General features: G+C 40.4%; 2 protein-coding genes across 3 annotated transcripts in view; one reads left to right on the top strand and one right to left on the bottom strand.

The window, feature by feature from the left end:
- The window catches only part of lats1 (large tumor suppressor kinase 1), a 310,530-nt gene that overhangs the window by 224,246 nt on the left and 58,364 nt on the right, over window positions 1-27,920 (top strand). The window lies entirely within an intron of this gene.
- lrp11 (low density lipoprotein receptor-related protein 11) lies at window positions 47-27,920 on the bottom strand. Of its 2 annotated transcripts, XM_077219654.1 has the most exons (9): window positions 27,107-27,920; window positions 18,903-19,060; window positions 17,582-17,723; window positions 5,982-6,107; window positions 5,724-5,879; window positions 4,470-4,640; window positions 3,643-3,699; window positions 2,837-2,953; window positions 47-2,476 (listed from the first exon to the last, which is right to left on the bottom strand). In XM_077219654.1, exons 1-9 carry the CDS (start codon window positions 27,699-27,701, stop codon window positions 2,322-2,324), a joined length of 1,677 nt encoding a protein of 558 aa, XP_077075769.1. In that variant the 5' UTR covers window positions 27,702-27,920; the 3' UTR covers window positions 47-2,321. The 2 variants fall into 2 exon arrangements, with proteins under 2 accessions (XP_077075769.1, XP_077075770.1); XM_077219655.1 differs by lacking the exons at window positions 3,643-3,699; window positions 4,470-4,640 and having other exon boundaries at window positions 27,107-27,875.

Here is a 27,920-nt window from a genome sequence, read left to right as displayed (position 1 = left end):
AAGCATGTGACTAAATCCAAACCAGAAGAAAATATGGATACTCATATAGTTGGTCCACATTTTAATTGATTTTTTACAATGTATTTCTCCAAGATCATTCAAATATAATGTGATATTTTTTACAATCATATTTTATAGTTTCAAAACATTTTTAGCACAATTACACTAATTATACAGACTAGTATTTCATTTCACAGTTAGCCATAAAAACCACATTGAAATCTTTCTAGCCCGATTTTCTCTGATATAAGGCCAAATTTTTTATGTCGTGGTCTGTTTAATTGTAAAGTTGCAATCTGTAACTTTTAAGATGGCACCAATACTTCTAATAATTAAAACTGTATACCCTGGCCTGGACTGAGATTCATAAAAAACACAATGTCAACCACATGTTCATGTACAGAAACATAATGGTTTAAATGTTTATCAAGGCGGAGCACATTTTCAGACATTCTCCCGAATTAAACAGAAAAATGTTCTGTGATACTGCAAGTCTCAGTTAAGGTCATACAGAAGCATCAGGCTTGTGGTATATCATGCTGCATTAAAAAACAATAAAGCTAAATCCAAATTCATTCACATGATTGATATTGTATTTTCAAATTGTCAAGGTACCATGATTTGAGACTGACTTAACCTAGTTTGGCATACAATATAGGAGAGATAGTTGTGTCATTTTGCACTACCAACAGCAAGAACACTTAGCACTAAGAACTTCCTCATGAGCTTCAGGTGTTTCATCGGCATCTCGGGTTCTGCACCAGCCGCTCGTAAGTTCTTACAACGTAAAGTCCACACTCGGGTCATGCTTATTACTACATTCTGAAACTGTATTTGAATTTGAATTTAATAAGGAGCCACAAATAAATAATATTACAAAAAAGAAAAAATGAATACATTTATTATGATTGTTTAAATATGTATAACACGGCACACAGAGGCGTTGAGGACAAGTCATTTATTCACGTAATGTTCTCTCTTCTAAAATCTAAATGAGTGTAAATGTCAACATCATTTATGTCTCAAGGATTGCAGTTTGTCTGTCAGTCTGATTTTGATGCAATTTAATCAATATGCTGCGTTACTCCTAGAAATATTTTGTTTATACGCAGAGTCAACTAAGCTTAATGGTGCAAAAATATTTAGTTGTGCACAAGATGTCGTTTAGGCTTCGTTCACACTGCGAGCTTTAGTGCTCAATTCCAATTTACTGATTTTTATTTTTTGTACAGCTGTTCACACTGTTGTTTTAAATGTGGCCAATATCATAGTGTGTATGCCAATTTACGCTCAGGCAATTTAAAAAACAAAGACGAGTCACTGACTGTCACTCACTGACCTGATGACAATGCAGTGCTGAAGTGCCAACTAGCCTCTCCCTATGGAGGATCCCTATACCACTCTACAGATAAAGAGTTGTGGAATTTTTCGGTTCGCGTACCTACCCAAAGTGATAAGAAAATAAAAAATAAATAAAATAAAAATTCTGCATCAAAATTTATAGACAAGTAGTTTGTTAAGGCATGGTTTGTAAGGAATTATAAACCTGCGCACATATATTCAAACGCACATAACTATAGAATCAATTCTTAATGCGCATGTGAACGCCATCAGCGCCTATCACAGGTTCACGTTTAAAGTCTGTTTAGAGAGAACGGTGTCGTCTTAGCGGCCCCTAATTTAATAACAAACTATCATTTAGATGGAAGTGAATCAATCAAAACTAACTTTAGCAGGAAAAAACATTTTTCAAGAGCCACTATAAAACCAAACCAATCTCTGTTACCTTAAATTATATCTTTATCTCTGTAAAGCTGCTTTGAAACAATCTAGATTGTTAAAAGCGCTATATAAATGAGGATGACTTGACTTGACTTGACTGCCTTTCACAACTGTCTCGATAACTTCCTCTTTGTAGTGATCTAAAGTGATGTTCGATGTGACTGTTCAGACTGCGCTCGCATTACAAAACATCTGACCTGTATCAGATTTAGGACCAGATATGGAAGTGGCACAAACCGGAATTAAAAAGATCAGATTCCAATGTGGTTTGGGCCGTTGATACTATTATGAGAAAAAAAGATCTGATTCACATCTGAGCAACAAAAAAAAAAATCAGATTTGGGCCACATTCGCCTGCAGCCTGACCGTAGCCAAAGTGCCCTTTACATGGAGACTAGGCTGTAACTGTAACTTACGCACAGCTGGTGCATCATGAGCAGGGCTGGCTACTCCTGCTTTAGACTCTTTTGACAACACACTCACACTCATGCACAAACAGTGCATCGGATTGAAGGGTTGATTGACAGGTGGCTGTTCTGCTACAGATACATGCCATTGATGAGGTAATCGGACTCTTCTGTGGTGAGAGGCAAAGCTTTCTTCAGTCTGCGACGCACAAGCCAGAGTCTGCAGCCCGCCATCAGCAAGAGCAGAGCGCTGATGATCAGACCCAACGCTAGCGGGAGGATTGCACCTATACACACACACACAATGAAACAACAAGAGCAGAGCTACGATTGGTCAGCTCAATGTGGCCGTTATCTGATTGGCTTAGGTAAACGGTGGGTGGAGTCATTTATTTGTGGATTTGTCAGCACGTCGACGCTAGAAGTGTTTCAAAATCCACAGATGAGTGAGGGGATTTACAAATGCACAGAAAGCGGTTCACAAATAAATACCAGGCAGAGTTATTTTATTTATTTGTGAGTTTTATAAATTTTTTGTTAAACTCTTTACATTTATTTGTGAATCTCAATCTATTTATTTGGAATAATGCAACAATCCTAACTCCATACATGTGTTTATGTTTGGGTACTCGTGAAGTAAAACGCACCTGATTCAGGGGGAGGGTGTCCTTCCAGTACACGGTGTATTTGGGATGCTGACAGTGAATCCTGAGGCTCTGAGAGAGGATTCTGCAGTTTCTCCTTATGGCCCGAGGATACGGGAGCTGCACACAGAAAACCAGTTCTTTATATCATTACGTGCTGCAGTCTTTTGATTTGATCAAAAGCAAAGTTAACACAAGGACATTAAAGAGTCTGACTACTATGAAAGCTTGTTTCCGCCACAGAATAAAACACTTTAAAAGCTAATTGCGACTTTTTAGCTCACAATAGCGAGTTTACATCTCGCAATTCTGACTTTATATCTCGCAATTGCGTGTTATAAAGTTAGAATTGCAAGATATAAATATGTAATTCTGAGGAAAAACATACAATTGCGACTTTATATCACGCAATTCTAACTTTATAACTGGCAATTACGACTTTATATCACGAGATGTAAATGCGCAATTGTGAGAAAAAAGTCACAATTGTGTGTTAAGTCAGAATTGTGCGATATGAAGTCACAATTGCGTGGTATAATAGCTTTTTTAATTATCATTTTTTTTATTCTAATTTTAAAACAAGCTTCCTAGACTTCCCTAACTGAAGTCACACAAAAAACAATAATGGGGCATGAGACACTAACACGCATTGTTGATGTTAACAGTGTAGTTCGTGAAAGCACACTTTGATTTTCACTTTAAGGGGAAACTATATTCTTCTTTGACATCAATGAAAACACGGAGTGAACGTGCATTACATTTACATTGTTTAAATCATTTGAAACAAGACCTGATGTTGTTGCACATACATTTGTAGATTATCCTGCTGGGTAATGGAGTTGCAGTGTCCTGATGTTTTGTTACTGCTGAAAGATGGCAAACGAATCATTTTTAGAGTCACAGTATTCTCAATTGAATAAATTTTATTTAATACATTTGATCAGCTAATCAAAGTTTAATGATGGGTGATTTCAAAACTCTGCTTAATAAGCTTCGAAACCTTTGTGAATCGTTTGTTTTGAATCAGTGGTTCGGAGCGCATATCATCTTTGTTACGTCATAACTGTTTCGAAATGTTTCGAAATGTCAAAGGTTCACCGCTGGTGGGCGATGATCTCTGTGAACACATGAATCATGAGGAGCCACTGAGATTGGCGAACCATTGAACAAGTGTCTGTGGGTTTTACCTGATGTCAGTTTTATACATTTGTAGACGTTTTTATTAGACTTTAGTTTAATTAAAAGAAATAATAGTAGTTAATAGTCTCTTATAGGCCTGTTTAGCTGATCCATCCTTGGAACAAACAAAACAAGCCCTGAAAATTGATAAAAGAACACACATAATACAGACACTTGATATGTAATGATGATTAGATGATTAGTTATTGCATTTGAAAGATTTTACTTTCAAGAAAGCGTTTGCAATGGGTTTGTAAAAGGTTGTTTAATGCAAGTTTGGCCTGAGTTTCTGTTGCATTTACACTGTTATAACCAGCAGGAGTCACCAGCGTGTGGCGATTCAAACGCTTCAAAACAGTAAAATTCAAAACAATTTTACGAAGCAAACGGTTCAATTGATATAAAACTTTGAAAAGCTTTGTTTCTCCCATCACTATCAAAGGTGGTCAAGTCTTACGTGGCTTCTGAATGCACTCATTCACACAATCAGACTTCTGGAGGAAATTGTTGTGGTTTCCTTTGCAGCCGCCATACTGGAAGTGCTGGCAGTCTCCCGTTTCAGGATCATAGTACCAGCGTGGGAAAACCCCTTTACACGGGCCGGCCATTGGGGGCGCTGCACAGGGATCTGACACACACACACACACACACACACACACACACAAACACACACACACACACACACACACACACACAAACACACACACACACACACACACACACACACACACACACACACACACACACACACACACACACACACACACACACACACACACACACACACACACACACACACACACACACACACACACACACACACACACACACACACTTTTGCTCTCTACACACTATCAAGTGTCTAGACATAGGCCGCATTTACACTGCAGGTCTTGATGCCCAATTCCAATTTGTTGACTATATAAAAGTGACCCATATCCGATATCTGCAGTTACACTATACACTTGGCGAAACAACCTAAGGTTAACGTACTGACCCGTAAAAGCTTAGGCCAAAAATGAACTAAAAATGGGGCAAATTGCAAAGGGCACAGACAAAATGATATTACAATTTCTGCTTTCCGCACCATCTTTAAAGGCCAGCAAAACATTTGTCTCTTAAGCCGGAGAAGAAGAAAAAAGAGGAGAGCCTTTGTTACAGCTTTGGCATTGAAAAGAGTCATGTGATCACGGTTGGTGTCCACCTGAGTTGATATATCCAATTCATATCAGATTTATTTCCATATATAAATGAGGCCTGAAACCGATCTGAGAATATCCGAATCCATGTGCTTGTTACGTTTGTGGGTTATATTTGTGCCAACAAAAAATGGGAATTGGGTCACTTGAACCATGTAATGTAAATATGGCCATAGACAGGCTTTGTTAATGAAAGCTGTTGGAAGAGATTGGAAAGGAAAAGAGTGGATGAATTCTGAGCTCATCATGTGTTTGAGCAGTCAGAGTGATTTATCTCCAACAGTGTCTTGCTTATTTAAAGGCATAAACATTCTTCAAGACATTTAGAGTGAGTAACTAAATAATGATGAAATTTGATGAAATTTCAGCTATTCCTTTAAACGTACGTGTGTGTGTGTCTGTGTGTGTGTGTGTGTGTGTGTGTGTGTGTGTGTGTGTGTGTGTGTGTGTGTGTGTGTGTGTGTGTGTGTGTGTGTGTGTGTGTGTGTTGAATGATGTATCATGAGCATTACCTTGGTTGCTGAAGCCAAGAATATTAAAATGTTGTTGTTGTTCAGGTTTAGGGCTGTCAGTGAGCTGTATCGGTGATGGCGTCTGGGCTCCTGCTTCAGGCTTTTGTATATCTGGCCCATGTTTAGAGGAGGGGTTGGACTTGTGACCAGTATCAACTATAAAACAGACCAAACACTTTTATATATCTTAAAATAATTGGGGTACTGAAAAGCCTTTTGAGAAGATGGCTGGAGAATGGCTTGGTGGTCTAGGCTTACAGTTTTGGCAGAAATCTTCATCTGATCGGTCAGGGCAGTGTTGCTTTCCATCGCAGGCATAACCGATGTCAATACAGCAGCCATCATCACACATGAACTGATACCGAGAACAGTGACCTGTACACACTTTAAGGAAACACACACACATCTGTGTCACGTCCATACAGGTTCATGTTTACAGTTAGTTAATCCCCACTGGGCAATTACAAGGGTCTGCACATAACAGACGTCAGAACAATATGATAAGAAACAAAGACAATAAAAACACATGTACAGCAGTAAGAAAGCAGTGTTAAAGGTCATATTATGATTAAACAAATATTGTTTTACAAATAATAATAATAATCAAAAAGTGGACTATTATTACCCAGATAGCATGGTGACACGGATACAAAGTTGAGTTTTGATCCAAACCATCATTTTGTTTTGAGATTGACTTTTTAATGTTTAAAGTGCGTTGGATCAGCATTGAAATTTTGATGAAAGCCAACAGCACACATGGGTGGAGACAGAGACATTGAACTAACAGTGATTTGTAGTTGAAGAGCACAAGATCATTCAGGCAAGTCTGTTGAAAAATGGTTGAAAAACATTTATTAAGTTGGCTTGGAAAAGCCAACTTACTGATATTGTACTTAAACTTCTTCTTCTTCTTCGCCAAATTTTAGACTGTATCTCCTCCTGGACCGTTAAAGCTACGACCACCAAACTCGGGTCAGACCTTCAGACTGTTCTGACTTGAGTTGCTATATCTTTTCAGACTGATAGACTCCCATAGACTTTCATTGAAATGTGTATAATAAATATGTACATATTGAAAAAATAATACAAATTGTAGCTTTTAGTAAATTTAAAAAGCTCAGCTTTAGGAGGGGAAGAGAAAGGGATGAAGAGACTGAGAAAAAAGAAAGTGATGGAGATGAGGAGATAGCAGGTATTGACAAATAATCTACTCAGAATCAGAATCAGAAAGAGCTTTATTGCCAAGTGTGCTTGCACACAAAAGGAATTTGTTTTGGTGCTGAGGCTTCCAGTGGACATATAGAAATACAACAAGAAACATGAAACATAATACTACAAAATATAAGAATAAACAATAAAAATATAAATATATGAGAATAAAACTATCACAGTTGGATTTGGTCAGAATAGACATTTCCAGGTTTACAGATTATGAACATATTTACAGTGTTTTGAATATTATAAATAAATAAATCTACATTTAAGTATCACCTGAGTTGTAGGATATTGCACTAAACAGTGGGAGTATTGCACTCAAAGGCATATGCCTTGGGAGGAGTGTTAACTGTTCAGAAGGGAAATGGCCTGTGGGAAGAAACTGTTCCTGTGCCTAGATGTTCTAGTGGACAGTGATCTGAGTCGCCTTCTTGACGGTAACAGTTCAAACAGGAGGTGTCCAGGGTGAGTGGAGTCTGTGATGATTTTACCTGCTCTCTTCCTCACTCTGGAAGAGTACAGGTCCTGGAGGGATGGTAGGGGGGCACCAATAATCCTCTCCGCAGTCCGGACTGTCCATTGTAGTCTCCTGATGTCTGATTTGGTAGCTGAAACAAACCAGACAGTGATGGATGTGCATAAGACAGACTCAATGACGGCTGAGTAGAACTGAATCAGCAGCTCCTGTGGCAAGTTGAACTTCCTCAGCTGGCGAAGGAAGTACAGTCTCTGCTGGGCTTTTTTTTACAATGGAGTCAATGTGATTGTCCCACTTCAGGTCCTGAGAGATGGAAGTGCCCAGAAACCTGAATGACTCCACTGCTTCCACAGTGCTGTTCATGATGGTGAGTGGGGGGAGTGCTGGGCTGTTCCTCCTGAAGTCCACGATCATCTCCACTGTTTTGAGCGTGTTCAGCTCAAGGTTGTTATAACTGCACCAGACAGCCAGCTGTTCAACCTCCAGTCTGTAAGCAGACTCGTCACCATTCCGGATGAGACCGATGACAGTGGTGTCGTCGGCAAATTTCAGGAGCTTGACAGAGGGGTCTTTAGAAGTGCAGTCATTAGTGTACAGGGAGAAGAGCAGTGGGGAGAGAACGCACCCTTGGGGAGCGCCAGTGCTGGTGGTGAGAGTCCTGGATGTGTGTTTCCCCAGTCTCACTCGCTGCTGCCGGTCCGTCAGGAAGCTGGAGATCCACTGACAGATCGAGGATGGTATGGAGAGCTGGGTCAGTTTGGCTGTGAGAAGATCAGGCATGATGGTATTGAAGGCCGAACTGAAGTCCACAAAGAGGATCCTTGCATAAGTCCCAGGTCTGTCGAGATGTTGCAGGATATAATGCAGTCCCATGTTGACTGCATCATCCACAGACCTGTTTGCTCTGTAAGCAAACTGAAAGGGATCCAGCAGGGGTCCAGTGATGTCCTTCAGGTGGGCCAGCACCAGTCTTTCAAACGACTTCATGACCACAGACGTGAGAGCGACAGGTCTGTAGTCATTAAGTCCAGTGATTTTGGGTTTTTTGGGGACAGGAATGATAGTGGAGCATTTGAAGCAGCAGGGAACTTCACACTGCTCCAATGATCTATTGAAGATCTGTGTGAAGACCGGGGCCAGTTGGTCAGCACAGGCTTTTAAACAAGCAGATGAGATGCCGTCTGGGCCTGAGGCTTTCCTAGTCTTCTGTTTTTTGAAGACTCTGCTCACATCCTCCACACAGACCTTAAGCTCAGGTTGGATGGCAGGAGGGGGGAGTAATGGGAGTGCAGAAGGTGATGGTGAATGTGTGAAGTGCAGGTAGAGCCGGTGTGTGGTGTGAATGAGGGCTTTTCAAACCTGCAGTAAAATGAATTTAAATCGTCAGCCAGGTGTTGATTGTCCACAGATCGGGGGGATGGTGACTTGTAGTTGGTGATGTTCCTCAGGCCATTCCAGACTGATGATGGGTCGTTGGATGAAAACTGTTTTTTCAGTTTTTCAGAGTAGTTCCTTTAAGCAACTCTGATCTCCTTTGTCAGTCTGTTTCTGGCCTGGTTATACAAGATTTTATCCCCACTTCTGTAGGCATCCTCTTTGGCATGACGAAGGTGTTTGAGTTTCCCAGTAAACCATGGTTTATCATTAGTAAATGATAAGAATGTCCTGGTAGGAATGCATGTATCCTCACAGAAACTTATATATGATGTTACTGTATCTGTGAGCTCATCCAGATCGGTGGTAGCCGCTTCAAAAACAGTCCAATCAGTGCAATCAAAGCAGGCCTGTAGATCCTGCTCTGCTTCATTAGTCCATCTTTTAATAGTCCTTAACACGGGATTAGCTGATTTCAGTTTCTGCCTGTAGGTCGGTATGAGATGAACCAAACAGTGATCAGAGAGCCCTAAAGCTGCCCGTGAGATGGAGTGAAACGCATTCCTTATTGTGGTGTAACAGTGGTCCAGTATATTACTGTCTCTGGTGGGACATGTAACGTGCTGTCTGTATTTTGGTAGTTCACGTGAAAGATTTGCTTTGTTAAAATCCCCAATATTTATTAGAAGAGAGTCCGGGTGCCTTTGTTCCGTTTCAGATATTTCTTCAGCCAGCTGTTGTAGCGCCGCGCTCACGCACGCGTCTGGAGGGATGTAAACATTCACGAGAATGAAAGAGGAAAACTCCCGTGGCGAGTAGAAAGGTTTGCAATTAATGAAATGGGTCTCTAAGTTAGGAGAGCATATCTTGTTCAGTGTTGTTATATCTGAACACCAATTTTCGTTAATGTAGAAACACAATCCACCACCTCTCGTTTTCCCCGTTAGCTCCGCGATGCGATCCGCTCGGAACAGCTGGAAGCCCGGCAGATGTATTGCGTTGTCCGGTGTGGCTTCACTCAGCCAGGTTTCAGTGAAGCACAGAGCAGCAGAGTTAGAAAAATCATTGTTAATCCTTGTGAGGAGAAGTAGTTCGTCCATTTTGTTAGGAAGGGATCGGAGGTTCGCAAGATGAATGCTGGGGAGTGCAGTGCGCAGGCCGCGCTCGTGGAGTTTAACCAGCGCGCCGGCTCGCTTCCCGCGTTTGCGTCTGACCGCGCGTTTGAACAACACCGCTGCCCCTCCGACGAGAATGTCCAGCAAAACGTCTGAATAATCAAAAACTGTATAGAAGTTTTCTGGTGTGTGTTTCCTAATGTCCAGTAGTTTGTCTTTGGTGAAACTGATAGGAAAATAATGACTAAACACAGGACAAACGAACAAAAACAACACAATAGCTGGAGAGCTCCACACCGAGGCAGCCATCTGCGGCGCCATCTTGGATATGCCCACTGCCCACTGACATGGTTTTAAAGCTATTTCTTATCATTTTTTTGGTCTTAAAAACATCTTGAAATGCATATCAGAGAAATAAAAAAATTGAACCCCCTATACCAACCTCAAATTTAGGACCTCTTTGAATATAAAGCCCTGTCTACGGCCCTGTATTAGGCATAAGATCAATAATGAATGTGTAGCCTACATATTGTGAATGCATTTAATAAACTTAATTACATAGCTTTAGTAGCTTTCAGTAAATAAACGTGTCTGAGAAAATGATTCATAGGCTAAATCAACCTATCAGTTGACCCATGTTTACTTTCTTCACTGACAGACAAAAATTAAAAGCCTACGTATATCAGTCAAAGCTCAGCTTTAGGAGGGGAAGAGACAGGGCAAGATAAAAACAAAGAGAAAAAGAGTGTGATGCTGATGAGGAGAGAAAAATAATCAGCTGCCCACTGACATGGTTTTAAAGCTGTTATCCAAATTTTTTGGCCTTCAAAACATCTTAAAATATGTAGATCAGAGAAACCAAAAATATGTAGATCAGAGAAATCAAAATATCAAAATCTTCTCGGGGAAACCCAGAACCCCCCTATCTGCCCTACCTCACATTTGGGACCACAGTGATTATAAAACCCTGCCTTTGCATGGTAATGAAACTGGTTAATAGTGAGCATTAGATCCTTAACTAAAGTGTTACCTTTTTTTATAATTTAAAAAAAATAATTTGTACCCTCATTGGGGGCTTAGCCCCCCTAAAATGCAAATCCTAGTGACGCCCCTGTTTCTAACCATTCTTTCTTTTTTACTTTTCTTTCTTTCTTTTTTCAAACTAATCTTTCTTTATTTTCTTTCTAACTTCTAATTTCTAATCTTTCTTTCTTTCATTCTTTTTTTCTTTCTTTCTTTTTTACTTTGTCTACGAACTTTACCATCTAGTTGTAGTTTGAAATTGGCCACTGATTGGTAAACGCCCATTTTGGTTTTGCATGTGCACTTCTCAGTAGTCTAATGCTTCCTCATTAGAGAGAAAACATACTGTAGGTGCATCCTATACAGACCTCTTGTTTGTTGAACCATCTGGCATACTTACATGACTTCTCTAGCACAGTTTCAAACAATGGTGCATCTACATTATTTCTCTGTTCCTTTGTTTTGCGTGCTTATTTGCGTTTAATTTGTGTTGTTACTGTAATTAGATACATTAAAAAGTAATTAAACTGTTTGAATAAAGCAACTATTTTTCTACATTCTTAAAAGATGCATCTTGCTTTAGTAAAGTTTATTAGGAATTTCCTAAATAAAGTTCTAACATCATTTAACAAATTTCTTGAAGTGCAGGAGACATGAACATGAGCAAGAATGTTACACTGCAAACATGTCTTGCATCCGTCAGTGCTTGCATGCAGAGCACATTGCTCCTTTAGTAGGAGTGAAGGCAGATGAAGATGGACAATAAAAAAAAGAGAAGCACCATCCTGATAATACTGACATTGATTATACACTGAGTTGTTGTCGACAGCATAATCACCTGACCTGGGACTTGATGATATCCTGAGCCTTATTACTGCTTAATCAGAGCTGCGTTCCAGTCCAAAATTGACATGCCCTTCACTCGCTAACTTCCCTCCGTCTCGTTCACTCGGATGTACAATTTCTAGCATAAGTGAACACACCCATGCTAAAGTTGACTAAAAAGAGGAATGAAAAATCATCTTTTGGAAATTGATCTTAATGCCTTAATTTAAAAAATGAGGAAAAATCCACCCTTTAAGGACACCAATTTTATTTGTGAATGAATAATGTTTTGTAAATAAATAAATGTTCTTCCTTAAAATACAGGGTGCATAAGTCAGGACACCCCTATGTTAAATTCCCATAGAGGCAGGCAGATTTTTATTTGTATAGGCCAGTTGTTTCATGGATCCAGGATACTATGCATCCTGATAAAGTTTCCTTGGACTTTGGAATTAAAATATCCCCACATCATCACATACCCTTCACCATACCTAGAGATTGGCATGGGGCACTTTCCATAAGATCAACTCTCAATGCAAATCAAACCAGCAATTAGCCTAACTGAAATAACACCATGCCAATCTCTAGGTATGGTGAAGGGAATGTGATGAGGTGGGGCTTTTTTAATTCCAAAGGCCAAGGGACTTTTATCAGGATGCATAGTATCCTGGATCCATGAAACAACTGGCCTTTAAAAATAAAAATCTGCCTGCCTCTTTGGGAATTTAACATGGGGGTGTCCTGACTTACACAACCTGTATTTTAAGGAAGAACATTTATTTACGATACATTTTTCATTCATAAAGACATATTGGTGTCCTTAAAGGTTGGATTTTTCCTCATTTTTTAAAATAAGGCATTAAGATCAATTTCCAAAAGATAATTTTTTATTCCTCTTTTTAGTCAACTTTAGCATGGGTGTGTCCACTGTACGTCATTGCTTATGTTGCACGCATGCCAACTACTGGCGGAAACTGCAATGGGTTGAATTGGAAGGTCCTAAGCCCTTGATCACTTAGAATCAGCTATGGAGTTGATTTATTATTTAAAAAATGTTTCCCCTTTAAGAATTTGTTAAATGCAGCATCCAAATGTATATAGCTGTGTTTGGGTTGTTTTATATATATATAAAAAAATTCTAATTCATATATCATAGAGTTGTTTTTGGTGGTGGTGATTAGGGTTTGTCCATATAAACTTCAAAATGGCGGCAGGGATTCCCCCGAGGGGAAGTGCTTATGGAAGTTTGCGAGTTCGTGGCTCAAAGTGGACTGGAACGCAGCCAAGGTAACCATCCATATTCCTGAATCTGTATTAAATTTGAGAAATGTAACTGATTTCCATTCAGTTTAGCTTGTTTCCACTGAAACACAATAACAAAAAACATCTTGTGTTTATTAAGAAAGTAACTGACATGGCTATTTTGTGATATTTAAAGAAATTAAGGTCTACATAAGGTGAATCTGCAGCTTTTAAAGGAGAATTCAGCCTGAAATTAAAATTATGTCATAATTTATTTATCCTCAAGTTGTTCCAAACCTGTATGAATGTCTTTCTTCTGCATCACACAAAAGAAGATAGAGTGAAGGACGTTGGTAACCAGACGTGATGGTTGATGGTAGCCATTGACTTCCATGGTATTTTTGTCCTACTATGGAAATCAATATTCACCGTCAACTTTGGTTACCAACATTCTTTAAAATATCTTATTTTGTGTTCAACAGAAGAAAGAAACTCATTCAGGGTTGGAACAACTTGAGGGCGAGTAAGTGAAGACAGAATTTTCATTACGGGCTGAACTATCCCTTTAAAGGGTAACTAAACCCTAAACCAACTTTTTTAGTTAATGATCTGTAAGAATGGGGCTTTATTAGTGCTGCTCAACGATTCGAGTAACTTTTCTGACATTTGGGTATAAAGTGTTTTAATTCTTCAATATATGGTGTAAAAACGTCTGAGTGCTGCCCTCTTCAGGTTGAACGGTGGCTACTGCAGTTGAATTTTCCTATTGGTGGTTGCGGTGGTTCGTGACATAAGGGGTGGGTGGTGACGTACGAGCTACCACGCCCTTGGCAGTATACAAACCATCTTGTTTCGTCAAAACCACTGTAGCGAGTCAGGAGTTGGAATTGCGAGTATTGAAAACGATCAGAATGAATTAACTAGACATGTCATATTTCATAGCTATGGGTATCTCCCTACAACAACGTTTGGGTGCATCTTACGTCATTGCAAACGTGCACAGCGCATGACAGAAAACACTATGCGGGTCAATAGCCTATATTGTGTTTTTTATTAATTTGGTGCTATTATAGCGGAGTTAACAACACAGGTTTACTGTCTGTGTGTGTGTGTGTGTGTGTGTGTGTCGCGCATAAGCTGTCTTTCCGCTGCTTGCAAAAGGAGATAGTGGATTTCCATTAATTTGTTGCCCTAGCTGATCTCACGCACTACGCGCGAATACACTGCAGGATCACTCTTGCTCGTATCAAAGGTAAATCATCAATACTATCATCCCTTACATGTGTTTTATCTAAATACATCATAATCGGCTAAAATGCATGCGCAGGATACTTTTATTCCTGAACAAGTGCGTACCCGAGTCCGTGTTGCTTTCACATACAGGCAAACCGCAGCACGGTTCGGGAGCAACCGAACTCAGACCACCTCCTCCAGGGAGTCTCGGGTTCGGTACCCCAGTGCGCACCCGGGACCACATTACAGCGTTCACATTAGCGATTTTTCATGCGAACCGTGCTGTTCCGAACTAAACTGCCAGTGTGTAAGCCCCCTCAGAGTCTGACAGCAGCTGTCAATTAATCCCTCACTGCAGGTCTCAGGTGCATGTAAATAAACAGAATTTAACAAAACTATAATCGTAGTTAGAATATTTTGTGTTCAGCAACTCAAAAAAGTGAATCGTATTGTGTTTAGTATATTAACATTCTTGAATGTGACTGTATGTATGACAACTGAATTGACTCGTTCTTGAAGAACATGCTTTCTTTTTCAGATTTCAGAGAACCCAAAGGAAAAGAAGCAGTAGTCTGATGCAAGACAGATTTTTAAAAACCTGAACAATTGGACCATCTGTAGTTATGACATCAGACTTCTGAAGCCAATTTTATTTGGTTGAAATGCTTTTGTCCTATTTCTCCCCCTTTCTTTTTTATAGAGCAATCTTTTAATATATTTTTGTCATTGATTGATTGAATAAAATAAATTTAACTTAAATAAACTGCTGGAAAGGTGTCATTTATAATTTAAAAGGTTTTCGCCAAATTTTGAAATGGTCAGGAATTTGTTGACGCACCATTGAAGTGTAGTTGAAATGTTAATGTTGTTTCAACATTAACTTGGTACATCAGATGTCAACAAATTGTTTGACATTCCTTTTGTTGTATTTTCAGTGTTTCAACAAAATGTATTTAGAATCAACATCACATTGTAACATTGATCAAACCATATTACCAAAGATTATTTTTGCTAATTTCAGTGTTAACTTCCCTCCGTCTCGTTCACTCGGATGTACAGTGCCTAGCATAAGTGAACACCGCCATGCTAAAGTTGACTAAAAAGAGGTATAAATTGGAAATTGATCTTAATGCCTTAATTTAAAAAAATGAGGAAAAATCCAACCTATAAAGGGTACATATCATGCTAAATCCACTTTTTTAGCCCGTAAATGCATTTTGTTGTATATTTGGAGTGTTTATAAGTACAGAAAAGTTTAAATTAGTCTCTTCAGGTGCTTCGTTGATATCTTTATATTCTGTTTTGGTCATATTTTGCAACCTGTTCCGATTTTTCTATTCTCTATGACGTTTTTTGAACAATTACGTCACAGTATTTGTAGTGGAACTGCCAAATAAGGACATCGACTCCCGGCCCAACACTTCGAGCAATCCACCATTTTTATCTCTTGCTGCGATTTTGTAGTCCAAGCTCAAGGACGCGGAAGTTATGAGAGGGTAAGTCAAAATGTTCAGTTGTTGGATGTAGTAACCCACAAGCTTCATTACACCGTCTCCCAGCATCAGAACCTCTTCGAAGTGTCTGGTTGAGTTTTATTTCTCATGGAAATGTACCCACATCTGTGGGTAAAGTCATTTTTGTGTGCGCAAAGCACTTCAAGGATAACTACTTTAGCAACCTCCGCCAGTATAAAGACTGATTTGCCGATAGACTTTGTCTAATTGAGGGCTCAATTCCTTCTATCTTTGGAGACGACGAACAGAGCACTTCGGTAAGCTGTAAATAACGTTAATAAAAATAAAGTACTTTACTTTCTTAAAACACACGGTGGTCATGGTTTAGCAGTACCTTTGTCTTGCTTTTTTTTTTTTTAAGTTCACGTCTGTAGCAGTATTACTGTTGTTGAGTTTCATCATGACAACGGTCATTTAGCTTCTGTGTCTTCTGATGCTTTTCTAAATGTAGCATATTATCAATACAGATTTTTAGTGGTAAGATTAGGCCATAGTCATTTGTCTTGTTAGTCTGCTTGTTTTAACAAGAGAAATCATCGACTTTCACTTTATTTAGAGGGCTAAAACATGCAGTATTGTAGTAGTGGGCATGGATGGAGAAGTTACTATAAATACAGTAACATACCATTGCGATACATCCATATGAAGACGTTGTTCTGCAGGTTCGTCGTCTTCATTTTCATCTCGCTCCGGGTCCAGTGTAAATCGTGTAAAAAGGAACGATTTTAAAGCATGATATGTCCCCTTTAAGGACACCAATTTTCTTTGTGAATGAATAATGTTTTGTAAATAAATAAATGTTGTTCCTTAAAATACAGGTTGCATAAATCAAGACACCCCTATGTTAAATTCCCATAGAGGCAGGCAGATTTTTATTTTTAAAGGCCAGTTGTTTAATGGATCCAGGATACTATGCATCATGAAATTACCATGCATAATTTCAGTGTTAATTCAACAGCAGTGATTTAGATTCAACATCATAGTGTAACGTTGATTCAACAATATTACCATTGATTATTTTTTGTTAATTTCAATACTGATTCAGCATCAGTGATGTAGAATCAATCATACTTAATGTTGATTCAATAGCATTACCATTTATTGTTCAACATAGTTTCAACATTAACTGAGGGTGCAAAAGTAATGTTGATAAAATATCACTTTGTAATGTTGAAGCAATACTATTACGGTTGATTTTTGGTTGAAATCTCAACATTGCTTCACCATTAACTGAGGGTGCAAGAATGATACTAAAGCAACATCACTTTGTAACGTTAATTCAATGCAAATAGCGTTGATGCATCAACACTGAGTCAACATTGTATCAATGTCACCATGCTATCTGGATATTGACTAGTATATTAGTGAGGTCAACTAACAAGATTACCTAGATAATTTCCCTCTTACTAGTGTTTTTATTTCTTGCGGTTGTCTTTTTAAGGGGGTGAATTTAGAAATGCAACTTCCCCAAATCTCTGTTCATATATGTACACATTTATAGCTTTTCACATTGCACGTTGTTTCAAAACATTGTTTCATTAAAGTCCCTAAAGTATCCATATTACTACTCAGCAGACCATGTTTGCATGCATATCACCATTATCTCTAAGGGGTCGTTAATTGAGAAATCAAATTTACTTGACCTTTTGACATAATAGCTCATTATACTGAAAATATCCTGTAAGTTTTAGAACTATTTGAGCTCTGAACCTTCGTCTTCATGCACTTTATACAACACTAGTTGTGGCAAACACACAGAAACTCGCATAGAAAATGACAAGAGTAATCATCCATGTTCACATGACAGTTTTGAAGGAAGATAACCCAGTAATGTCTGACCTTCAGCGTTTGGCGCAGGGGCGAGCACACTGACCGACACGTTGTCAGAGCTCTTCTGTCCCGCTGTGTCGGTGACGGTGATCTCAAAGGTGTAAATCCCTTCTCTGAGACCGCTGAGTTTCAGCAGGCCTGGGTGAGTCGCCTGCTCAAATCAGACGACATGAGACCAGTAAACACACAGTCGACATGAGACCAGTAAACACCCAATCGACATGAGACCAGTAAACACCCAGTCGACATGAGACCAGTAAACACTCAGACGACATAAGACCAGTAAACAGTCAGATGACATAAGGCCAGTAAACACTCAGACAACATAAGACCAGTAAACACTCAGACGACATAAGACCAGTAAACACTCAGACGACATAAGACCAGTAAACAGTTAGACAACATAAGACCAGAAAACACTCAGTCAACGTAAGACCAGTAAACACACAGACGACATAAGACGACATAAGACCAGTAAACGCCTCGTTTCACGGAGTCTGTAATTGCTGTGAAAGATTACAAACTGAATCAAAGCCGCTGGAGAATATACCAGGAATTTTGTCAAATGCAAAATAATTATAGCTCATAAAAAGTTTCAATTCAAAACTTTGATGTGGTTATAAAAAATATATATATATTTTCATTTCTTGCAGCTAAAATTTTCATGTGTGGATCGTGCTCACTCAGAATGCATACATTTTCAGTGACCGTAAAAAATTTCTTGCCCATCCATCTTGCCTATACTTGACAACAGTCTCTCACAGAAGACAGATCACAGATATTTTTCATTAGAATGAACAAAACTGGAAAAGAATGCTACATACGGCATTAACATTTAGCTGACGGTGTTACTCAGATCTGCATTTAGCAGTCTCTACGGAGGGCATTACAATGTAACTGACTCAAACATTCAACAAATAAATGTAACCGCTTGTGGATAGCAATCGATGGCTTTCAAGTCAACACAAACACTTGCAATACAGACAGCTGTGTTTGTTGTAATAAAAGCGTTTAAATTTTGCCACGTAATGCAGTGATTCCTTGTTCAAACTGAAAGCAGTCTGCAGCGATAAAGCAACTGGAAGTCAGATGTGGCAGTTAAGCAACAAAGTTGATCCGAGTTCAACTAATGCAAATGAGTAGTGATACCACAAATGAGAGTGCCATATGATATTACCACTGATTCAAGCTGGAAAACCAAACATTAGTACAAAAACCAATAGTACAGCGTGGTTTTCTCAAACGTTGCTATGTCCGACTGGTCAGAATGTTCACACAGAGCAATGTTGAGTGTTAAACTTTGAGAGATGACTGACTATGAAAGGTTTACCTTCATTTTAACAGAGGGGTCTCCTTTCACAAGAGCCCAGTCATAATGTGTGATGTGGTGATCATCGGTGCTGTCTCTGCCGTCCAGCACCGCCCAGTCCGTCGGCAGCTGAACCACCAGATCCTGACCTGCATCACTGCGGGGTGGCTCATCCAAACCTGGGGAACCCAGACCCAGGAAAAGTCAAGTTCAACATTTATTGTGCCAACATTTCATTCAAGTGAATGAAAACAAAACATAAATTATTTTGGGTCGCACAGCTTGTAGCCAAATGGTAATCGATAACTTGGGCCCATGGAAGGGGAACCTGCAGGACCAAGTAAAGAAGGAGTCATTTTTTACTCATCTATCATAGTCACGGAATGCACACGAGAGAAAAGGTAAGATCCAAGCGCAGTTTATTAGGGTAATCCGTACTCATAAACATCCAGGCAAAAGGTCAAAATCCATAAACGACAGTCCAAAAACAAGAAACAATACAGAGTGGAACAGGGAAGTGGAACACGACAGAAAACAAGCGATCCACAATGAACACAGAAACAGACAGGGTATTTATACACACAGAACTAACAGGGTAATGGGAAACAGCTGTGTGCAATGATCAAATGATGAGTACAGACAAAGGACTATGGGAATTGCAGTTCATAGTGAGTTGGTGACGATATGGGGAAGAGACCTCTAGTGGACACCCAGGGGAACACATACCAGACACTGTTACATAACCCCCCCTCTACGGAGCGGCTACCAGGCGCTCCACGACACAACTTCAAAACAAAACAAGAGTCCAGGAGGGAGGTGGAATGGTCGAGCATCAGGGGGAGGGATGGGGGGCCAGGTCCATGGAGGGGAACAAGAACAAGGGGTGACGGCTTAGCCGGCGACCAGGGAGAAACAGAGTTCATCAGGCGGCCAGAGCGAAGCGGACAGTTCATCAGGCGGCCAGAGCGAAGCGGACAGTTCATCGGGCGGCCAGGGCGGTGAAGACCCTTCGGGCGGCCATGGCGGTGAAACAGGAACAGACAGCGGCTCAGGCTCAGGAACAGACAGCGGCTCAGGCTCAGGAACAGACAGCGGCTCAGGCTCAGGAACAGACACCGGTTCAGGCTCAGGAACAGACACCGGTTCAGGCTCAGGAACAGACACCGGCTCAGGCTCAGGAACAGACACCGGCTCAGGCTCAGGAACAGACACCGGCTCTGGGCTGGACGGGACCAGAGGTGAAGGCTCAGGGCTGGATGGGACCAGCGGTGAAGGCTCAGGGCTGGATGGGACCAGCGGTGAAGGCTCTGAGAGGGCGCATGCGAGATCCCCTTCTCCTGGGCCGACGGTGACCTGAACGGTCTCTGGATCGGCAGACACCATGTGCTTCTTCCAAGCATGCAGGACAGACAAAGCATAAAAGGTGTAGGCCGCCCTCTTGGTCATGGCGGGACTGATGGTGGCAACGGTTAGTTCAGGAGAGGATGAAGCTGAGGTAGCCAACAGGGAGGCATGTGCAGCCCAGACACACATTACAGCGGCAACGTAGAGGGAGAGGGTAACCTCTTCGACCGCGACCTGATGAGCAGGCCGCTCAGAGATGGTCTCCAGGACGACAGAAGGCTGTTCAGGGACGGCCTCCGGGACGACAGCGGGCTGCTTGGGAACAGTAAGCTTCTGCTTCCTCCTCCTCCGCCTTGTCTGATGGCGAAGTGGTGGCGCCAAGCTTTCCGCCTCTGGAACCGCTGCAGGTTTACATTTATTCATTTAGCTGACGCTTTTATCCAAAGCGACTTACAATTGCTATATATGTCAGAGGTCGCACGCCTCTGGAGCAACTAGGGGTTAAGTGTCTTGCTCAGGGACACATTGGTGTCTCACAGTGGATTCAAACCCGGGTCTCTCACACCAAAGGCATGTGTCTTATCCACTGTGCTTTCACCACCACCTCCGGTTCTCCGAGGTCCACTGGGACTGCCGCAGTTTGCCTCACTGGAAGGTTCTCTCGAAGGTCCTGTCATCTCCTACGGCCTCCACGAGTCCCTGAAATCCTGGCCAGGCGGGTTCCCTCAAAGGATTGTTTGTAGTAGGGAGTGCTAGCGGAAGAGGGTTCCGGGAACCTTCTAGTAGCAATATTGGACCCTCTTCCTCCCCCTTGACGTCTGGCAGCTATGTTCTCCTCAGTCGCTTGAGCGTACATAGCAAATATTTGAAATAACGTCATCCAAGACTCGGATCCTCCTCTCTTCTCCTCCTTGGTGGTAGGGGAAGAGAAACGAATCCCCGTACTGCTGGATCTTTGCATGGTGGATTCCTTCTGTCACGGAATGCACACGAGAGAAAAGGTAAGATCCAAGCACAGTTTATTAGGGTAATCCGTACTCGTAAACATCCAGGCAAAAGGTCAAAATCCATAAACGACAGTCCAAAAACAAGAAACAATACAGAGTGGAACAGGGAAGTGCAACACGACAGAAAACAAGGAATCCACAATGAACAAAGAAACAGATGGGTATTTATACACACAGAACTAACATGGTAATGGGAAACAGCTGTGTGCAATGATCAAATGATGAGTACAGACAAAGGACTATGGGAATTGCAGTTCATAGTGAGTTGGTGACGATATGGGGAAAAGAGACCTCTAGTGGACACCCAGGGGAACACATACCAGACACTATGACACATATTTGATCGATAGATAAAGAAAGTGGTTCGTAATTGCTTCTTCTATTTAAGGGCAATAGCCAAATTGAAGCCAATTCTATCAGCCAGTAACCAGGAAAAATTTGTCCATGCTTATATTTTTTCCCGTCTAGATTATTGTAGTGCTCTTTATTTTGGGACCTGCCAAACACACGTTTCCCGCTTGCAGCTAGTACAAAATGCTGCAAGGTTGTTAATGAATATTGGAAAACGGATCATTTTACTCCTTGTTATCCTTTTTAGGATGGCTACCAATACATTTGTCTCTAAGATACACTATACACTATAAGATTCTGATATATGTTTTTAAAGCACTTCACAGAATGGCGCCAGAATACTAAACTAAACTTATTAAGCCCTACAGTCCCAGCATAATACTATGATCATCTAACTGTCAGGGTTCTTTCATTTCTGTCTAGTCTATTTCTTGGTTTTGAGACAGAGCCCTGACACTCCTGGGGTGTATTCCAGAAAGCAAGGTTAACTTACCGTCAGATAAACCTTGAACTCTTGGTTGGTTAACCCCAAACTTGCTTACTCTGGGTATGTCGGTTCCAAAACACCTATGTTGAGTTAGTTTAATCAACCTCCTATTGGTAACCCAGAGTTAATGCACGCGCACGGCGAGTACATAAAGACATTTTCAATGGATCGCCGATTTCAGGAGTCACCATGGAAACCAAGGGAGAAAAAAAGCGAGCTACATACGATACTTCGGTGAAACTGAGTTGGAGGTTTTAATGCTTGCTTATGAAGACTATAAGCCCATTATAACAAAAAACCCCCCAAAAAAAGCAATACTGCTGCATCAGCAAAAGAAAGTTGGCTTGGCAAATAATAATGGACAGAGTAAATGCGTGAGTTTAGAAAATTATAAATGGGGTATTTTCCCCTTGTGAGTCACAAAAATATGGGAAAATACCCCATTTATAATTTGTGATACAAAAATTCTTTGGGGGCATGTAGTAAAAATAAACAAGTATTTACTTGTTGGCCTCCATACATTTCTTAATATTACAGTAGTAATGCGCATAATTGGCTAGTTATATGTTGGCTTCTTGTTTTATCAGGTGTAATCCTTCTGGAGCCAGAAGAAGTGTAAGCCAAGTCAAAATGAAACACAAAAACATTCTCCAGCAAGGTAATATTTTCTAAACTTACTAAACTTGTTACTGACGCCATGTAATTTAGTATTAAATGTAATTTAGTTTTCTATGTAGCCAATAGAAAGAAGGCTGAGGCCAGTAAAACAGGTGGGGGTCCACCTCCCCCTCCGCTCACCCCAGCTGAGGAGCTGGCACTGTCCCTTAATAAAGGGCGACCTGTGGTCGATGGGATTCCAGGGGGCAGTTCGTCAGACTCAGCTACCAAGACAAGTAGCTTAGTAAAATGTAGGTGTACCATATTAATACTTATGTTTATTGATAATACTTATGTTTACCTACTGTTTTTGTCAGTGTTTTAATAAAGAACATCATCAACACTGTCACCATTTTAAAAAGGCATTTTGAATTAATTTTACTGTCATTGATTCCCTTGTGCAGTATGCATGCTGCTTTGACTGCATATGCTGTATACTGTAATCTCATTACTAGTACTTAGATGTTCCTAATGTCCTTCTTTATTAGTTGTATTTGTTTAAGAATATACATTGAGTATTGAATATGCATGATTATCTTATTGGTTTAATTATCTTGCAGTTGCTGATGGCCACATTGTATTGTTGGATCCTCCTGCAACACCACACTCTGACACAGTTGTAAGTGATTATTGTCTTTAGGTTTCTGTTTGCTAGACCTTCCTTATTTTCACTGTAGGATGATGATGAAGAGACCAGTGACAGAAACAGAAAATGTGGGGAGGCCCATAGAGGTATGATGCATGGAATGCATTCCCCCTTTTTTACATAAGAGAATAAATACATTGTCATTTTACAGAATATGGCAGGAGATTTTAATACAGATGAGGGTCCATCTACCTCCACACAGAATCTTAGCAGTGTAAGAAATGTTCTGCAGTTCTCCTTCCTCATTTAAATATTTGGTCTGTGTTTGTATTAAAGTTTTTTCAGTATTTCTAGTTGCCTGCCATAAAACTGTATAAGGTCCACCTTCAAAAGCAAATCAGAAAAAGTGACATGGAGATGGACCTTATACAGCTTCAAATGGCGGAGAAAAGGCTTAACCTAAAAAAGGCCAGACTTGAAATTGAATTGCTGGAGCACCAGCTTAAGGTGGGAAACATATGTGAACAGTAATCTGTCATTTGTTGTTGAATGAAATCTAAAGCAATAAATACAAATGTCTTTTGTTACAGGAAATAAAGAAACAATGAACAACACTTGACTGTAAACTGGTTTTAATTAAAGTGATTTTGGCAAATCATGTCTCATACCACCCTGCCATCTCTTTGGTCTACCGGGTTCACTGGGTTCCTCTTGGCCACATATTACCTAGTTAGTGGGGACCAGTAATGAGGGTGATTTAATGGTTTAAACACCCAAACATTTAGCACCCAAAAAATCTATTGTCACCTGCACATTGATGCTATGGATTGACTTCCTATTAACATAGTCTACTTCATTGACTGAATGAGCTTTAATGGGAATGTGGGTTCCATCAATGCCCCCAATCACATTTGGGAACCCTGAAATTGAAAGTTATATAATTAGAAACATTTAAAATTATTGTGACTGTATAAAGTAGGGTTAGATTAAGTAGTGCTATGTAACTAAAATGGTCAGGGCACACCATGTTCTGTCACCTCTCTGAAACAAACTAACTCTGGAACATAACCTGCTCCGTAGCAAGTTAAGTTCCGAGAGTGAGTTGCTATGACTACTAACATACCCTGAAAGTTACCTCCGTTTTTGGAACCGAAAGTTGAGGTTATCCGCTTCTCTTAAACATATCCGGGTATGTCACATAACCTGCTTTCTGGAATAGACCCCTGTTTTGTCTTGTACTGTTTAGCACACGGCTTGTGTTTAACACTAGCTGTGTGCTTTCATGTTGTCATGTTTTGTGTGAACACGTGGGCTTATGAGTGTTCTCATTGGCTGCGTGTTCATGTCTCGTTTTGTGCTAGCACATGGCTTGTGATTTGTTTTACTGGCCATGTGTTTGTGTTTTAGTCATGTTTGTTGTGAGCACATGGCTTGTCATGTATTTCCTTGTGCCATGTGCTCTCCTGTGGAATTGTCTAACCCCGCCCATCTTGTTACACGATTATTGATTCATTTGCCCCACCTGTCCTCCCTCGCTACCCTCTTTTGTTTGCTTCCCTATTTATTCTCCTTGTGTTTTCAGTCCTGTGCTAGTTAGTTGTTGCATCTACACAGTGTGTTTCTCCGCTCTGTGCCAATAGCACATAACACATTATTTAGGCCAGGAGATTCAAATTCAGACAGTGCAAATATGATTTCCTATTTGTAAAACAATGACACTGTAAAAAATAAACACTTTATTTTCTTTTAGAAGTCTTTTGACTACTTTTAAATGTGCACTACAGTTATAATGTTTGGGGTCACTAAGATTCTGCTCACTAATGCTGAATTTATTTGATCAAAATTACAGTAATACAGTGAAAATATTGTTAGAATTGAAAATAACTCAAATTTATTCCTGATGGTAAAGCAGAATTTTCAGTCTTAAGTGACAGACAATCCTTCAGAAATAATTATAATATGTTGATTTGCTGTTCAAGAAACTTTATTTATTGACTTATGCTGTCTTCATGTGCTATTGGAAATTTTGCCGTGATTACGAGCTCACCGCCTTCAATTGCGTTTGTGGTCGGAAATAACAGGAATCATGGATGAGACTAGGTTTATTCTCACCTATTTAAGCTTTCTATGCAGCTCAAACATTAGAGCGTTACTTCTTGCAATGCCAAGGTCATGGGTTTGATTCCCAGGGAAAGCAAGAACTGATATGAATGTAAATGTGTACCTTGTAATGCAATGTAAGTCGCTTTGGGATAATTATATCTTCAGTGTCACAAATGATCACTCTAATTTGCTGCTCAAGAAAAGTATCTTATAATTATTATCAATGCTGAAAACAGTTGGGCTGCCTCGTATTTTTGTGGATATGTCGTTGTCATTTTTGGCCCATACATTCACTACAACCGGAGAAACCCTCTCTTCTACCTCTTGAGTGCCTCTCTCAGGAATAGAAAGATTAGACAACATTTTCAGAACGATATTATATTTACTGTCCCTTCTGTAATATCTTATTGGAGTAACTGTTTTAATGATATTCCTTTGGAAGAAAGTGTGGTCTCTCTCTATCCAACAAATATTTAATCACTAATAAGGTTAAAGAAGTATCATTCAAGTTGCTACATCGATTTTACCCAGTCAATCTTTATATAATTTTTTTTTTTCCTGAGTTGGGTCCCCTATGCTTCTTTTGTGGAGTGGAAGACAAGTCCACACCTTCTTTGGGTCGCTATTTTTTGGAAGAAATTTTGTCTGTTTGTAGGTGCTTCTTTTTAGTCAATTTTTCTTTGTGGTTTAAGGATGTCTTATTTGGATTTTATAACTCTAACAAGAATCTAAAAGACAAGTATTTTCTGATAAATCTATTTATTTTTCTAGCTACGTTTTTTTTATACACAAGTGCAAATTTTTGTCTGTTTAAACCTCTTTTTATAATTTTTTGCAAAGACCTGACATGTTATTTGGGTACTATCTCTTCTTCCAGCAATGTTAAAGCTTTAAAGTCCTTTACATTGTGTACAAAGTATAATATATTGTGCTTTTATATAATGAAAAAAAGGGAATCAAGCCATTTCTCTCTCTCTCTCTTGAATTTAATTTATTTTAAATTATATGTTAGGCTACCCCTGGCTCAATGTTTTTTTCTTTTTCTTTTTTTTACTGGCTTTTTTTCGACTGTTTGTAATTCTATTGTTGTTGTTTATTTCTGTTTTGAGTTGTAACTGTATGCATTTGCTTTTATGTTCAATAAAAAACGGAGACAGCCTACCCATTATATCATTATAATATGCTAATTTGAAGCTCAATAAACGTTATTTATTGATATGCTGCCTTAACGTGCTATCGGAAACTTCTCTGAAGTCGTGATTACGAGCTCATCTCATTCAAGTGATTTTTTGTTGTCGGAAATAACAGGAATCATGGATGGCACCAGGTTTATTCTCACCTATTTATGGGGAAATTATATCGTCATTCTTCAGTGTCACAAATGATCCTTCAGAAATCATTATAATATGCTTGCTGATCAAGAAACTTTATTTATTGACTGCCTTCACGTGTTATCGGAATGTCCCAATCCTGAAGTCGGGATTTGCTCATCGCATTCAAGTGCTTTTGTTGTCGGAAATAAGTGTCACATCATCCTAGTTCAGATATCATTATAATATGCTGATTTGCTACTCAAGAAATGTTGCTATTATAATTATTATCAATGCTGAAAACAGTTGTGCTGCCTCATATTTTTGTGGAAATCACGTCGTCATTTTTGGCATGATACATTCACTACGGAGAAACCCACCCTGCATTAGGGACTCCTCCTCCCCGGCTGCAGTGTCGGGACGGCCCGGTGCAGCAGAGGGGTCTCCCCCCGGGGGCTCGCGGGCTCTGCTGCTGTTGTCTGCCCGGCTGTAGGTGCTGAACCCCGGCTGGAACGAGAACGAGCACACACTCCTGCCTCCGGAGGAGCAGTTGAACAGGTAACAGCGCAGACTGCCGTCCGGCTGCGTGAGCTCCTCCTGGATGATGGCGTCAGTGCAGTGCGGTAGCGCGCAGCAGGCGTGCACGCAGTCCCTCCAGCTGTACACGCGCTGCGGCGCGGACAGGAACGCGCCGCCCTGCTCGATGGACGCGCTGGCGCGGATGATGCGCTCCTCCTGCGCCTGAAAGCCCCCTACACAGCGGTCCCCGTCCGCCGCGCCACCTCTCGGGCCCGGCTCGTCCTGCTGGAGCTGCTTGCGGAACTCCTCCAGCAGTTCCTCCACGCCGGATATTTGGGATTTGAGGTCAGATGATGGAGAGGAGGAGCGCGTCATCAGGACCGTCCTCGTCACGCAGAGAAGAAGAGAACAGATGAGCGCTCGCTGGACATTATGATGAAGCGCACAATGAAGCATTGTTGCGCTGTAGACTCTCCTTTCCCACGGTTGAAACGATCGTACGCTTTCTCTCACATCATATTTAAGATTCAAAGTGTCAGTTTACGACGTAAGAATCGCAGTTTTGCGCATTTTAAAAGAACAACACGAAGCACCTGTCGTCCCCACTGGCACTGAGCTGGAATCAGAATCAGTGAATGCCGTGTTGCGTTGCGCCGTATATTACCTGCAGGGGGC

This window comes from Siphateles boraxobius, unplaced genomic scaffold (genome assembly GCF_051911475.1).
Source record: "Siphateles boraxobius isolate OS27281-9 unplaced genomic scaffold, OSU_SipBor_1 8, whole genome shotgun sequence".
Classification (NCBI taxonomy): domain Eukaryota; kingdom Metazoa; phylum Chordata; class Actinopteri; order Cypriniformes; family Leuciscidae; genus Siphateles; species Siphateles boraxobius.
The sequence above is the reverse complement of the archived record's forward strand: the minus strand, read 5'-3'. Positions and strand labels throughout refer to the sequence as shown.

Coding starts and splice junctions, on each gene's coding strand:
- lrp11 (XM_077219654.1), bottom strand. CDS start 27,701: ATGCTTCATTGTGCGCTTCATCATAATGTCCAGCGAGCGCTCATCTGT. Junction 17,724..18,902: donor ACCCCTCTGTTAAAATGAAG/GTAAACCTTTCA, acceptor TGATTTGAGCAG/GCGACTCACCCAGGCCTGCT. Junction 6,108..17,581: donor CCCTGCGCCAAACGCTGAAG/GTCAGACATTAC, acceptor GTTTCCTTAAAG/TGTGTACAGGTCACTGTTCT.